General features: G+C 40.0%; 1 protein-coding gene across 13 annotated transcripts in view; it reads left to right on the top strand.

Annotated features, from left to right (window-relative positions):
- The window catches only part of SGK3 (serum/glucocorticoid regulated kinase family member 3), a 148,958-nt gene that overhangs the window by 102,321 nt on the left and 30,062 nt on the right, over positions 1–16,575 (top strand). For 12 of the 13 annotated variants that reach the window (XM_050802029.1, XM_050802037.1, XM_050802034.1 and 9 more), the window contains 2 exons: positions 8,687–8,774; positions 15,901–15,950. In XM_050802029.1, the coding sequence (XP_050657986.1) occupies positions 8,687–8,774; positions 15,901–15,950 (138 nt within the window). The remainder of the gene's footprint in view (positions 1–8,686; positions 8,775–15,900; positions 15,951–16,575) is intronic. The other variant, XM_050802040.1, reaches the window with a different exon arrangement.

Genomic DNA, 16,575 nt, shown 5'->3' with positions numbered 1-16,575 from the left:
CAAGGAAGGCTTCCTGCAACTTAAAGGATGTGTAATCATTCGAGAAAGAAAGAGAATGCATTCCAGGCGTAAAAGGATACAGAAAGCCTGAACCGTCAGGACACTTAACATTTCATGGTGACTGGAGCTGAGTAGATTTTGGGAAAGAAGACGAAGTTGAAGGAGTTGTCTGGGGTTGGGCACACGTGCCACCATTTCTGTTCCACTTGGGGCAGTGTTCTGTTGACCCACATGAGGCCTCCATTCTTTCTCAACACAGTATTCCAGCAGCCATTAAGATAAAGGCGCTTTCCCAGCCCTGTGGGTGTCTCATGCTGACAGGTTTAAACTTCTTTCTGTAGGCCAGTAGCTGCCAGCTGGGAAGGTGGAGGGTTGTATCAGAAATACCTACAAAAACACTGGTAGATCTGTGGTTTGGCTTGTGTTTTCATTTTTGAGTCTGGTGGTTGTTTTATGAGTATTCATTACATTTATTGTGTTTTGTAATTTATGTTATAATACTTGTGTGTATAAAGTTCTCTAAGAGGAAATGAAGAGGATAAATATTTGGAGAGCTTTTCCGCAGCTCACCTATCTGTAAACTAAAGGTTGCCTATGGGCAATGGTGTAAATATGACACACTTTAACAGTCTTTTCAGAACCACAACACTGAAGAACTGTATTTTTGAATAATTGTTCTAAAAATGATTATCATTTATATGGTTCTTTATAGCTCACAGAGGCCTTCTACTATTCTGAACAGGCCCTCTGACCTGCTTTTTAAATTTACTTAATTGAATTTACTAAATTACTAAAATGCTAAAACTGGATTTCCTCTGACAAGGTCTTCTGGTCAGGGATTTCCCCTGATGCTCCCAGGTAGGGCAAGGGTCAAGCAGGTCTTACAGCTGTGGTCACACCAGCATTAGGCAGTGCAGTAAGAACAGATATCCTCTGGCAGGTGGCAGAAGGGCATGAAATTTGGTAGGATACCTGAACTCACAGTTCCCTTGTCTAGTCTGTTCCTCAGTAAAAAGTCTTTTTATTTGGCTTTTTATTTAATTATTTTCTTAAACGTTATGCCTTTTCCTGGGGATATGCGCTATGCTGCCTTCACCTTAGACCCACCCTTCTAATCTCTAATTATTGCTATATACACTGGAGATTACTTTGAATTGGCATATTACTGGCTTGTGTGAAATGTAAGTCATGCATTCAAAGCTTGAATTTGTCTCTTCCTTTGACAGAGCTGGCATGGAATAAGTATGCAGTAAATGGTAGTGGTTATTACTTCTCCTAGTATTTTAAGTTATTCAGAACCCCTAAGACTATATAATAAATACTAAGTATTCATTCTGAATCTTGACATGCAGTATTATAAGTATGTTATATTTTGCATTAAAATTCAACTAAAAGCAATTGGATTATTTTAAATTGCCAGTTTCCAAAACCTTATACTGTGAAATACACAATTCTTAAGTATACAATTCAATGGAGTTTGAAATATATATACACCCTGTAACCATCACCATTCCATTCATGATAATAGATATTTCCAGCACCCCAAAAATAGCCAAGAGTCTTTTAAACTGGTTTTTTTTTTTTTTTTTTTTTTTTTAAAGGAGTCTCACTCTGTCACCCAGGCTGGAATGCAGTGGTGTGATCTCAGCTCACTGCAAACTCCGCCTCCTGGGTTCACACCATTCTTCTGCCTCAGCCTCCCCAGTAGCTGGGACTACAGGGTGTGCTACCACGCCCGGCTAATTTTTTTTTGTGTTTTTTTTTTTTTTAGTAGAAACAGGGTTTCACAGTGTTAGGATGGTCTCAATCTCCTGACCTCGTGATCTGCCCACCTCAGCCTCCCAAAGTGGTGGGATTACAGGTGTGATAAGCTTAATTTTTTAACTGACATTATCTTTTTAGCAAAATGTGACGTTTCCTTTTTTTTTTTTTTGAGGCAGAGTCTTGCTCTGTCACCCAGGCTGCAGTGCAGTGGCAGAATCTCAGCTCACTGCAATCTCTGCCTCCCAGGTTCAAGCGATTCTCCTGCCTCACCCTTCCAAGTAGCTGGGATTACAGGTGTGTGCCACCACACCCAGCTAATTTTTGTATTTTTAATAGAGACGGTATTTCACCATGTTGGTCAGGTTGGTCTCAATCTCCTGACTTCGTGATCTGCCTGCCTCAGCCTCCCAATGTGCTGGGATTACAGGCATGAGCCACTGCACCTGGCCCACATTTCCTATTTTCTAGATCTTTTCTGTTGTTAACAGAACTTTTAATTTTCATGCTCTTCATTTGAACATCAAGCTGTTCTTTTTTTTTTTTTTTTTTTTTTTTTTTTTGAGGCGGAGTCTCTCTCTGTCACCCAGGCTGGAGTGCAGTGGCCAGATCTCGGCTCACTGCAAGCTCCGCCTCCCGGATTTACGCCATTCTCCTGCCTCAGCCTCCCGAGTAGCTGGGACTACAGGCGCCCGCCACCTCGCCCGGCTAGTTTTTGTATTTTTTAGTAGAGACGGGGTTTCACTGTGTTAGCCAGGATGGTCTCGATCTCCTGACCTCGTGATCTGCCCGTCTCGGCCTCCCAAAGTGCTGGGATTACAGGCTTGAGCCACCGCGCCCAGCCAAGCTGTTCTTAAAATAGTAGAAATTTAAGAGAGCAAGAAGAGAAGCCAGTCAGCAAGTATATCTTGAGCCCCTCCTGTGTACCTGTTATTACTGTTAAGGAAATGTGCTTTATTTTTTATTTTTTACGTTTTTGAGACAGCGTCTTACTCTGTCACCAAGGCTGGAGTGCAGTGGTGTGATCTCAGCTCACTGCAACCTCCACTCCCCGGGCTGAAGCAATTCTCTCACCTCAGCCTCCTGAGTAGCTGGAATTACAGGTGTGCGCCCCCACACCCAGCTAATTTTTGTATTTTTAGTTGAGATGGGGTTTCATCAACAGGCCAGGCTGGGTTGGAACTCCTAACCTCAGATGATTTGCCTCCCAAAGTGCTGGGATTACAGGCATGAGCCACTGTGCCCAGCAGGAAATACACTTTAAAAATAGCTTTTCTTCTGGCCAGGCACAGTGGCTCATGCCTGTAACCTCAACACTTTGGGAGGCCAAGGCAGGTGGATCATGAGGTCAAGAGATTGAGACCATCCTGGCCAATGTGGTGTCACCCATCTCTACTAAAAGTACAAAAATTAGCCGGGCGTGGTGGCGCGTGCCTGTGGTCCCAGCTACTTGGGAGGCTGAGGCTGGAGAATCGCCTGAACCTGGGAGGCAGAGGTTGCAGTGAGCCGAGATCATGCCACTGTACTCCAGCCTGGCGACAGAGCAAGACTCATCTCAAAAAAAAAAAAAAAAAAAAAAAAAACAAAAAAAAAACTTTTGTTCAGTAGAGAGAAAAGCTTTTTTTTTTTTTTTTTTTTTTTTTTTTAAATGGAATTTCACTCTGTCGCCCAGGCTGGTGTAGAGTGGCATGATCTCTGCTTACTACAGCCTCTGCCTCCCAGGTTCAGGCAGTTTTCCTGCCTCAGCCTCCCAAGTAGCTAGGACCACAGCGTGTGCCAGCACACCCGCTAATTTTTGTATTTTTAATGGAGACGGGGTTTCCCCATGTTAGCCAGGCTGGTTTCGACCTCCTGACCTCAAGTTATCTCCCGTCTCGGCCTCCTGAAGTGCTGGGATTGTAGGTGTGAGCCACCACGCCCGGCCTGAAAAGCTGATTTTTAAGATGACTTTATTAAAAACATTTTAAAATCATTTTCAAACTAGAATAAAATGTTAGTATTTCTCTCATCTCTGGATGAAAAAGGGTTTTCTGAGCATATTGTCAGTGCATGACATTATCACTGAGTAAAACAATGAAAAATTTGACTAATAAAAACTTTGCGCACGGTGGCTCATGCCTATACTCCCAGCACTCTGGGAGGCCAAGGCAGGCAGATCACTTGAGTCCAGGAGTTCAAGACCAACCCATGCAGCATGCCAAACCCTCTCTACAGAAAAGATGCAAAAAATCAGCCTGTCATGGTGGCATGTGCTGGTAGTCTCAGCTGCTCAGGAGGCTGAGGTAGTAAGGTAGGAGGATCACCCGAGCCCAGGAGATCCAGGCTGCAGTGAGCCGTGATTATCCCACTGCAGTCCAACCTGGGTGGCAGAGTGAGACCCATCTCTAAAACAGCAAAAGCAAAAAAACAAAGCAAAACTTTTGAACCCGCAAATCATAAGTAAGTAAAATTGAAAACCAAAAATACAGAAAAAGCTTTCCATGATAAAGGACGATAGATAAATACATTTAACATAGAAAGAGCCCATGCAAACACTTAAGACACCAAAAAAAAAAAAAAAAAAAAAAAAAAACCAGGACAAAGCACATTGAATGGTTCACAAAGAAGGACACAGAAATGGCTTATTGTCAGAGAAACTAAACATTTCCTTATGTATTTAAGAAATGAAATGGAAGCAGAAATACCTTATTTTAATTTTATTGAGTATAACAAAGAGAAAAGTGCCCAGATCAGGACTGTATAGCTCAATAAATTATGAGAAATAAACATAACTGAATTATATCATCCCCCCAGGCCAAAAAAGAAAATATTATGAACACCCCTGAGATCTCTTACACATCCTCTTTCAGTCTCTCTTTCTTTCTTCCTTCCCAAAGGTAACTATCAGCCTAACTTTTAACAAAATAGATTAGTGTGTTCCCTGTTTTTGAGCTTTATATAAATGGAATCATACAATATGTGTTCTCTGTCTGGCTTATTTCCCAGCAATGTGAGAGTCATCCATGTTGTTGCATGTAGCTATAGTTTGTTCATTTCCATTGTTGTATAATGTTCCATTGTATGAGTATACCACAGTTGATTCATTCTACTGTTGATGGGCATTTGAGATACTAATATTCCTATTTTCTGACTATTATAAATAATACTGCCATTAACATACCTTTTGGTGCACATGTGCCAACATTTCTGATGTATCTTGGAGTAGAACTTGTGGGTTGTAGAGTATGTATATGTTTAACTTTAGTGGATAATGCAAAATAGTTTTGCAAAGTGATTTACCCGTTGTACATTTTCCATGAGCATATGAAATCATGTTGCTTACCTCATTAACACTTAGTATTGTTAGTCTTCCATTTTAGCCATTCTGGTGAGTGGGTAATGGTATCTTACTGTTGCTTTAATTTTGCATTTCACTTTTTACTGAAAGTGATACTGAGTAGTTCCTCTTTAAAATACAGTTTTGCACATCAAATTATCCAAGATGTTAATATAAAATGTAACATTTAATGCAAATCAAGCCTGAGAGTCTTCAGGATGTTCTGCTAGAAGAGTATAAATTGGTACAACTGCTCTGGAAATCAGTCTTACAAACTGTATTTGTTTAATACTGTAAAATGGTTTATAATTCAGACGAGTAATTTTATTTTTAAAAATCTATTCTGAAAGTCGTAGAGTTCTGATACTATGCACAAAGATTGTCAACTGCAGCATTGTTTATGGTAATGAAAAGTTGGAAGTCATACCCTCAAGTGGAAGAATCATTGAGTAATTTTTAGTACATTCATGTTGTATATCATGCATCTATCAAAAGTGATTGTTTACAAAGTTTTTAACAAAACAGGGAAATGTTTATGATGTAATTTTAAAGTGAAATTTTAAATATATTGTGATCTTAAATGTGCAGAGAAAAAGACTGAAATAAAATATGCCAAAATGTTAACAGTGGTTGCTTCTATGTGGTAAGACTGAAAATCCCCACCCCTACATTTTATAAACCTTTTTTATTAAGTTAAAAATTCACCATTTAAATTCTAAAGTGTATATAATTCAGTAGTTTTTTGTTTTTTGGTTTTTTTTGAGACAGAGTTTTGCTCTGTCACCCAGGCTGGAGTGCAATGGTGCCATCTCGGCTCACTGCAACCTCCACCTCCCAGGTTCAAGAGATTCTCCTGCCTCAGTCTCCTGAGTAGCTGGGACTACAGGTGCGTGCCACCACACCTGGCAATTTTTTGTCTTTTCAGTAGACACAGGATTTCCCTATGTTGGCCAGGCTAGTCTTGAACTCCTTACCTCTTGATCCGCCTGCCTTGGCCTCCCAAAGTGCTGGAATTACAGGTGTGAGCCACTGCACCCAGCCCAGTAGTTTTTAGTATATTCATGATGCTTTACAACCGTCATCACTAATTCTATCACCTCAAAGCTAATCTAACATTTTCATCCCCCTAAAAAAGAAACTTTACCTCCAACTTCTGTCTTCCCCCAACCCTTGGCAACCACTATTCTACTTTCTGTCTGTACAGATTTGCCTATTAAAATGAAAGTATATAGTAGGTGACTTTTTCTTTTTGCCTTTGTTCATTTAGCATAATATTTGTGAGATTCATTCATGTTACAGCATGTATTAGTGCTCTCCATTCCTTTTTATGGCTGTATAATATCCCGTTGTATGGATAACACCACATTTTGTTTATTCGTTCATCCATTGGTGGACATTTGGGATATTTCCACTTTTTGGCTATTATGAATAATGCTGCTGTGAGAAATCATGTATGAGTTTTTATGTGAACGTATGTTTATATTTCTCTTGGGTCTTTGCCTAGGTTTGGAATTGCTGAGTCATAAGGTAACTCTGTGTTTAACTTTTCAAGCAACTGCCAAACTGTTTTCCACAGTGGCTGTACCATTTTACATTTACACCAGCCCAATTCTTTTTTTTTTTTTTTTTTTTTTTTTTTTTGAGGCGGAGTCTCGCTCTGTCGCCCAGGCTGGAGTGCAGTGGCGCGATCTCGGCTCACTGCAAGCTCCGCCTCCCGGGTTCCCGCCATTCTCCTGCCTCAGCCTCCCGAGTAGCTGGGACTACAGGCGCCGCCACCACGCCCGGCTAATTTTTTTGTATTTTTAGTGGAGACGGGGTTTCATTGTGTTAGCCAGGATGGTCTCGATCTCCTGACCTCGTGATCCGCCCGTCTCGGCCTCCCAAAGTGCTGGGATTACAGGCTTCAGCCACCGCGCCTGGCCCCAATTCTTTTTCTTTTTCTTTTTTTCCTATTTTGTTTATTTATTTTTAGAGCCAAGTTCTTGCTTTGTCACCCATGCTGGAATGGGGTGGTGCAATCTTGGTTCACTGCAGCCTCAGCCTCCAGGGCTCGAGTAATCCTCCTGCCTTAGCCTTCTGAGTAGCTAGGATGACAAGTGCACACCATCATGCCTGGGTTTTTTTGTTTTTATTTTTTGTGGAGACAGAGTCTTGCCATGTTGCCCAGGCTGGTATCCAACTCCTGGCCTCAAATTATCCTTCTGCTTCAGCCTCACAGAGCATTGGGATTACACGCATGAGCCACCACTCCTGGCTAAGGCCTCCTCTTTTTAAAAATAATTTTTCAAATTTCGAGTTTCCTACAAATAATATGTATTATTTGATTAAATAATTAAGGACAGACTGGGGAGAAGGTGCCAGGTATGGAGATTTAATTATTCCCCACAGTCGTCATGAGTCCATATGTGGGCCATTTCTAATTTTAGTCCATTTTTTTCTCTTCATCCTTCATCTTCATAGCCATTTCCTCATCCCCCCGTTGACACCCATTTTAATGTGTTTGATATTTGTCCTTATATATCTGTGTATCTTCGGTAAACAGACTGATGTTTTGTGTCTGTGAGTATTTAATATATATATATAAATGGTACTGTGCTATAGTTTCTTGCTTCTGACTGTTGACTGGTATTCCCTGTAGGCAGTTACCATAGTTGACTTACTCATTTGCCTGGTGATAAATGCCTATTTTGCTTCTAACTTCCTGTTACAGAAAATGCTGCAATGAACATTATAATTACATGCCTTTCACTGGACCTGCACATAATTTTTTCTATGGTTTACCACAAAAATTAGAATTTCTGGGCCCAGGGAAAATGCATACACAGTTTTACCAAGTGTTGCCAGATTGCTTTTTCAGAAAAGTTGCTTCATTCTGCATTGTCACCAACAATATTTGAGCATTTCTCTTACCCTATTTTTTTTTTTAACCAATTTTTGGTATTATCTGTCTTTCTAACCTTTGCCAGATAATGGACATAACATGATGTCTCATTATCATTTTAACTTATATTTCTGGCCGGGCGCGGTGGCTCAAGCCTGTAATCCCAGCACTTTGGGAGGCCGAGACGGGCGGATCACGAAGTCAGGAGATCGAGACCATCCTGGCTAATACGGTGAAACCCCGTCTCTACTAAAAATACAAAAAACTAGCCGGGCGAGGTGGCGGGCGCCTGTGGTCCCAGCTACTCGGGAGGCTGAGGCAGGAGAATGGCGGGAACCCAGGAGGCGGAGCTTGCAGTGAGCTGAGGTCCGGCCACTGCACTCCAGCCCGGCGACAGAGCAAGACTCCGTCTCAAAAAAAAAAAAAAAAAAAAAAAACTTATATTTCTTTGATTACTAGTGAAGTTAGCCATCTTCACAAATTTGCTTGTCATTTGGGTTTTCTTTTCCGTATACTTCCTGTTTATATGTTTGCCCATTTGTCTGTTTCTCTATTTTTAAAAAATTAATTTGCTTATTATATTTATGATAATGAATATTAATGGATTCTGTTTGACTTTCTTACTGTAAATGCTAATACAGTTATTTCTATTTTGATTTTCCTTTTAAAGGGGAGAAATGCTGTAGAAATGCTTTTGAAGTTATAATAAAGTTAATTTTTGTTTTTAGTCCAGATGTCAGAGCATTCCTTCAAATGGACAGTCCAAAACACCAGTCAGATCCATCTGAAGATGAGGATGAAAGAAGTTCTCAGAAGGTATTAAGAGGAATTTTCTTTCTTAATAGAAAAAGTACCATTCCCCAAAGATGAAATTAGTGGCTTTAGGACACTTACTTCAAATGAAGTAATTTCATCCATAGTAGTTTCTACTATGTAGAACGCATAAAAACAAATGCACATATCTCTTACAGATGAGTATTTCTTTTTTCTTTTGAGATGGAGTCTCACTCTGTCACCCAGGCTGTAGTGCCGTGGCGCAATCTCAGCTCACTGCAACCTCCACCTCCCGGGTTCAAGTGATTCTCCTGCCTCAGATTCCCCAGTAGCTGGGATTACAGGTGCCTGCCACCATGCCTGCCTAATTTTTGCATTTAGTAGAGATGGGATTTCACCATATTGGTCAGGCTGGTTTCGAACTCCTGACCTCAAATGATCCACCCGCCTCGGCCTCTCAAAATGCTGGGATTATAGACATGAGCCACTGCGCCCAGGCCACAGATCACTATTTCTTACAAAACATATAGAATGAGTACTTTTTATACTAAAAAGTAATATAGGTTAATCAGACAAATTTGAAAATAGTAGGTAAAAAGAAAAGTATTACCCATATTATTGCACCCACACCTAGAAATTTTTAACATTCTGGTAATTTTCTTTCCAATCTTCTCTAATGTATAGGGTTTTAAAATTACCTGATTTTAATTATGCAGTATATACAATTTTATATTCTACTTTCTTCACTTTATGTCTTATTATTATTATTATTATTATTTTTTTTTTTTTTTTGAGACAGAGTCTCGCTGTGTCTCCCAGGCTGGAGTGCAGTGGCGTGATCTCGGCTCACTGCAAGCTCCGCCTCCCGGGTTCACGCCATTCTCCCGCCTCAGCCTCCCAAGTAGCTGAGACTACAGGCGCCCGCCACCACGCCCGGCTAGTTTTTTGTATTTTTAGTAGAGACGGGGTTTCACCATGTTAGCCAGGATAGTCTCAATCTCCTGACCTCATGATCCACCCGCCTCGGCCTCCCAAAGTGCTGGGATTACAGGCTTGAGCCACCGTGCCCGGCCATGTCTTATTTTATCGTTATTGCCACACTTGAAACTATTTTGAATTTTGGCCAACAGAAAAGGCCTTCTCAACCACATTACATCCGACTTCCTCTGCATTGTCAGGATTTTCTATACAGAACAGTCAGTACACACATACCAGTTGGCATCAACTAACTTTTATTTCTGTGATGTATGTACATAACCAATATGTGTTCCTAACAGAAGGAAGCTTTGTTTTGTTTTTTGTTTGTTTGTTTGAGATGGAGTCTCGCACTGTTGCCCAGGCCGGAGTCATTGGCATGATCTTGGCTCACTGCATCCTCCGCCTCCCGGGTTCAAGTGATTCTCCTGCCTCAGCCTCCCTAGTAGCTGGGACTACAGGTGCCTGCCACCACACCCGGCTAATTTTTGTATTTTTAGTAGAGATGGGGTTTCACCATATTGGCCAGGCTGCTCGAACTCCAGACCTCCTGATCCCCCTGCCTTGGCCTCTCAAAGTGCTGGGATTGTAGGCGTGAGCCACCACGCTTGGCCAGTGTTGTTTTTAAAACTAAATCGTGATGGCAATAAGTAAAATAGGCTTGTGCCTTATTACGAAGATGTTTTCAACATTTACCTTAGTTGTGTGGGAGAGGTAAATTGTAATAATTTAACTCAAAGTATTACTCTGTAGCAATTAAATTATTATAAATGTTATATAAATATATCTACATAATTCAAACTTTTAAACAACTATTATTAAATATGTACATGAAAATCAGAGATGATGGGTTGAAACACAGTTTTTCTTTATAATGCCTGTTAATTCTGTTATGGCTCTGTTTTTGTGATTTAAAAGATAACATGGTGCATTGGAATATTAGTGTCCTAGGGCTGAAATCTTCATTTTGAAAAAAGACATACTCCTTTTTTGTGACTGCTGGAAAGTAGTAATTTTCCTTCTCAGATACCCCAAGATTTTCAGTTACGAGAACAAATCTAACTTTTACATCTGTGACATGGTTGCTCCTAGGACAATGTAAAAAACTTAAAAAAAAAAAAATCTCTGTAGCTGGTCAAAAGAGAAACAACAAACCGGGAAAACATTCGTAATAAATAAGGCATAACAAGAAATAACGTCTGTATGAAAAGCTCATACAAATGGGTTTTTTAAAAGAATGATACTTAACACTATAGTAGATAAAAGGAAATGGGGCGTGAAGGAATACTCTTAGTAAAAAAACATAGAGGAAAATGTTCAACGTTGATGCTATTAGCAAATGAAAATCTTAGAGAGATTTTTATTGCTCAAATCAATAAAAATGTAAATAAAATATTGCAGAACTGATAACAGTAAGGTAAAACGAGCACCCTTGGTCATCATTGGTGTCATAATTTTCTGCAACTCCTTTGGAAAACAATTCACATCAGGAATTGATGCAAATGAAATAATCCACACAGAAAAAAGCAAAAGATGTTCATTTCTGTATGATCTACTAAAAACAGTATTAGAATCAACCTAAATATTTACCAGTCACTTAGTGTTTGTCCATATATGTTATGCATTTTATTTTTGAAGATCAGATTTTAAGCTTCGATATATTAAGCGAAATCAGTATTTAAAATGTATATGCGGCCGGGCGCGGTGGCTCAAGCCTGTAATCCTAGCACTTTGGGAGGCCGAGGCAGGCGGATCACGAGGTCAGGAGATCGAGACCATCCTGGCTAACACGGTGAAACCCCATCTCTACTAAAAAATACAAAAACTAGCCGGGTGAGGTGGCGGGCGCCTATAGTCCCAGCTACTTGGGAGGCTGAGGCAGGAGAACAGCGTAAACCCAGGAGGCGGAGCTTGCAGTGAGCTGAGATCCGGCCACTGCACTCCAGCCTGGGCGACAGAGCGAGAGTGTCTCAAAAAATAAATAAATAAATAAATATGTATATGCATATTCACACAGTATGATTTACAGTCAGCTTTTTAAAAATATGCAAATACTATATGAAAGTAGTGTAAATATTTGCAAAATTATATATTGATAAGGTTATGGAGTTTTAAAAATGCTTTTCCTAATATTTTTGACACTTTCCAGCTATTAGTATTTTTAATTGAAAAATGAATGTATTCAAGTAATGTTTTAAAGATTAAAATCTATGTAATCATGATTTTTCGTGTTTTGCTTGCTACTCATGTGAGACTGGGTAGGTTTAGGTTATTTGAAGACTATCTTGCCTTGCAGTGGAAGACAACTGCAGACAACTTGAAGACAGAACCAAGCTGAGAGATTTCTGGGTTCTGCCACTGTTGGCTTTAAATCTGAGTTTTGTTCCTTTTTTTCTTTTTCCATCCATAATGTCTGAAACTTCCACTAGAATCCCTTGAGGTTTTAAAATACTGATAAAAAGAATCTCTTTTAAAAAAAGGAAAAAGCCATACTTTGTCATATAATTGTAACTATTTATTAAGGATTTTTTTTTTTTTTTTTTTTTTTTTTTTTTTTTTTTTTTGAGACGGAGTCTCGTCCTGTCGCCCAGGCTGGAGGGCAGTGGCAGGATCTCGGCTCACTGCAAGCTCCACCTCCCGGGTTCACACCATTCTTCTGCCTCAGCCTCTCGAGTAGCTGGGATTACAGGCGCCCACCTCCACGCCCGGCTAATTTTTTGTATTTTTAGTAGAGACGGGGTTTCACCGTGTTAGCCAGGATGATCTCAATCTCCTGACCTTGTGATCCGCCGGCCTTGGCCTCCCAAAGTGCTGGGATTACAGGCGTGAGCCACCGTGCCTGGCCTATGAAGGACTTTTAAGTGAATAATTAAGTGAAGCTCCTAGCTGGAATATTTTAGAGGGCATCTGGACCTACCCCCTTATTGATACAGAGAAAAATAGAGGCCAAGGGAAGTCAAGAAACTTAAATGATCTCAATTAGTATTCATTTTGTTAAGAAATTATACCTCACCCTCAATTTAGTGACTGGATATTGTCTTCAGAAATAGTAAGTACAGTTGTCTAATTATATAGTCTAATAATTTTCATCATTTCAGAAATGTGCTCCATTAGGGAAATCCTTGCCTAAATAATAAAATCTAATTACATATTAACATATTAACATACTTCAGGGGACAAGTTGTTCATGTTGTTTAATCTGCACTATATTTAATCCTCTTCCTTCTTTTTTTTTTTGAGATGGAGTCTCTCTGTTGCCCATGCTGAGTACAGTGGTGCAGTCTTGGCTCACTGCAACCTCCTCCTCCTGGGTTCAAGCGATTCTCCTGCCTCAGCCTCCCAAGTAGCTGGGTCTACAGGTGTGCACCACCATGCCCAGCTAATTTTTGTATTTTTAGTAGAGATGGGGTTTCACCAGGTTAGCCAGGCTGGTCTCGAACTCCTGACCTTGTGATCTGCCTGCCTCAGCCTCCCAAATTGCTGGGATTACAGGCGTGAGCCACTGCACCCAGCCTTCCTTCATCTTTATGAGAAAAATGTATTGAATGGAAAATTAAACCAGTTATCTGCACATTCATTAAAAGAATAAGTGTATTAAAGTTACAACTCAGTTTGAATTACATTGTAAGAGTCAAAGGAACACTGAAGTATTTATTTTTTTCTTCCGTTTTTAGTATTTATTTGTTTGATTATTTTATAGCAGTTTCTTAGTAGAAAGGAACACTGGAATATTTAAACATTAAAGACTACTCCTATGTTAAAACTACGCCACAACAGGACTAATCTCATTTAATGAATTTTTTATGTATAGGTGTAACAATAGGAAATAAATTTGAATTGTAACTACAATGCTGGTGCCAATGTTGTTTTTTCATAAGAAACTTATTTATTTTATTTATTTATTTATTTTTTTTTTTTTTTTTTTTTTTTTTTTTTTTTTTTTTTTGAGACGGAGTCTAGCTCGGTCGCCCAGGCTGGAGTGCAGTGGCCAGATCTCGGCTCACTGCAAGCTCCGCCTCCCGGGTTTACGCCATTCTCCTGCCTCAGCCTCCCGAGTAGCTGGGACTACAGGCGCCTGCCACCTCGCCCGGCTAGTTTTTTGTATTTTTTAGTAGAGACGGGGTTTCACCGTGTTAGCCAGGATGGTCTCGATCTCCTGACCTTGTGATCCGCCCGTCTCGGCCTCCCAAAGTGCTGGGATTACAGGCTTGAGCCACCGCGCCCGGCCTTATTTATTTTTTTGAGACAGAATCTCACTGTGTCGCCCACGGTGGAGTGCAGTGCTGCTATCTCAGCTCACTGCAACCTCCACCTCATGGGTTCAAGGGATTCTCCTGCCTCAGCCTTCCTAGTAGCTGGGATTCCAGGTGCTCATCACCACGCCAGCTAATTTTTGTATTTTTGGTAGAGACAGGGTTTCACCATGTTGGCCAGGCTGATCTCGAACTCCTGACCTCAGATGATCCACTCGCCTCAGCCTCCCAAAGTGCTGGGATTACAGGCATGAGCCACCGCTCCCACTCAGAAACTTAAGAACTTTTGAAGGATGAGATTATTTGCCCTTTATTTGAAAAAATAGTTTATATTCTAGAGATTATAAATTTGGAATGAATTGAAGTACAAATATATATTACATGTGTCTAAAATAAGAGGTTTGATAAGATAAAATTTTCTTCGCCGGGTGCAGTGGCTCATGCCTGTAATCCCAGTACTTTGGGAAACTGAGGTGGGCGAATCACCTGAGGTCAGGAGTTCGAGACCAGCCTGGTCAACATGGCGAAACCCTATATGTACTAAAAATACAAAAATTAGCCAGGCGTGGTGGCGTGTGCCTGTAATCCCAGCTACTTGGGAGGCTGAGGCAGGAGAATCGTTTGAACCCACGAGGTGGAGGTTGCAGTGAGTGAAGATGGGGCCACTACACTCCGGCCTGGGCAACAAGAGTGAAACTCCATCTCAAAAAAAAAAAAAAAAAAAAAAAATTCGTTTTGATTAGAGAAGTTTTTAAAAGCTTTTTTATATTTATAGCTTATATGAAGTATAATTACATAGAACCCTCATAAATGTATACATTTTTGAAACATTTATAGCTGATTTAATTATCTGAATGTATAAAGAGTTTTAAAGTTTATTTATGTGAAGCAGAATTTACTTACACTTGGCTTTTATAAAAAATGCTTACTCTGATAGGATCACTAGATTAATCTTCTGGGATTTTTGAGTTAAAATTTTAGCTAATTATTAGTGAACTAGAATCTTTTATTAAATTTCTTTATAGCATACTAGGTAAATAAAGATTTGCTTCTAAATTAATACCAGGGCTTAAGCTTACTGTGTTAACTGTTGCAAAGAGAAAAGCCTATATAAAATGTTGGCACTACCACAGTGCTAGAATTAGAAAGAAAAGGCCGGGTGCGGCGGCTCACGCCTGTAATCCCAGCACTTTAGGAGGCTGAGGTGGGCGGATCACAAGGTTAGGAGATAGAGACCATCCTGGCTAACACAGTAAAACCCTGTCTCTACTAAAAATACAAAAAAATTAGCTGGGCATGGTTACCTGTAGTCCCAGCTATTCAGGAGGCTGAGGCAGGAGAATGGCATGAACCCAGGAGGCAGAGCTTGCAGTGAGCCGAGATTGCGCCACTGCACTCCAGCCTGGGCAACAAGCTTGAGATTCTGTCTCAAAAAAACGAAAAGAAAAGCACTGCTTTCTGTGTTTGCTTTGTCTGTATTTACCTGCCATCAAATTAAAACTGAAAACCCGGCATTTACGATCATCATTGTCATCATCCTATCATTTCTTTGATAAACTATTTGAAAACTTGAAAAGCCATTTTTAACCAGTTTTTTAAAAAGTGATCCCTCTTAAATTGCGGTTTCAATACCCACCTCCTCCAAGGAGCTTTCCTCAGTTTATTTCATTCATTTGCCAACTTAGAGCTTGATTTCTGGCTTATGTTTTTTCTTACAACAGTTCTTGAAAATTACCATGAGAAAAATGATTATGTTTTTGTCAAATTATGTGTATTTCCAAGTTAAGTCTATACCCTTACTGAGAATCAGGACCTTGGGTTTCTTTAACATGGCAACAAACCAAATATTTGTGGTACAGTTATAAATATTTTATTTCAAAACATTAATTAATTTTTGATGCTCCAATAAGAATGTTGTTTTTTTCCCCCCATCTTAACAGCTACACTCTACCTCACAGAACATCAACCTGGGACCATCTGGAAATCCTCAGTATGTTTAATTTGTTCCAAACAATTTTTTAACTGAATTTTAGGAAGATCTTTTTTGAGAGTATGCAGATATGTATAATTACACTAATTTAACTGGAGGCCTTTGAAATATAACCATAGTTACAGTGAATACAGTGCTATCGTATGCTTGACTGATTTACTGCTCCAGCTTTTCATTGCTTTAGGAGAGCCCTAAGGAACTTTTAATCCACAAATTGTTAATTGGGTTCTGCTGTTTTATCATCAGTTTTCTGGGTGGGTGGGTGTGTGTGTGTGTGTGTGTGTGTGTGTGTGTGTGTAAAATCAGTAGACCATATTTCCCAAGGGACCATAAGGACCATAAGTCCTATCAGGTCCCCTGAGAAAAAGCACCCTTGCAGGCCTAATTGACATTCTGCTGGTGTTTGGTGTAATTGGTGCACTTCTGTTGTTAGCCAGCTTGTTCCAGAGGAGTCATAATAGACATTAGAATATTAAAGGCTATTAAACTTTGTTTACCCAATTTCTCCCCATATGCCCAGACTTAATTGATTAGTAGTGTCTGCCATGGGTTCGAAGAGGAATGTGGTCTTGCTGCCCTTACTTACTTAATTATCCTTACAGGCATATTACATTTATTCTGAAGT

Source organism: Macaca thibetana, chromosome 8, assembly GCF_024542745.1.
Source record: "Macaca thibetana thibetana isolate TM-01 chromosome 8, ASM2454274v1, whole genome shotgun sequence".
Lineage (NCBI taxonomy): Eukaryota > Metazoa > Chordata > Mammalia > Primates > Cercopithecidae > Macaca > Macaca thibetana.
Note: the sequence above shows the minus strand (reverse complement) of the source record. Positions and strands in the feature narration are given on the sequence as shown.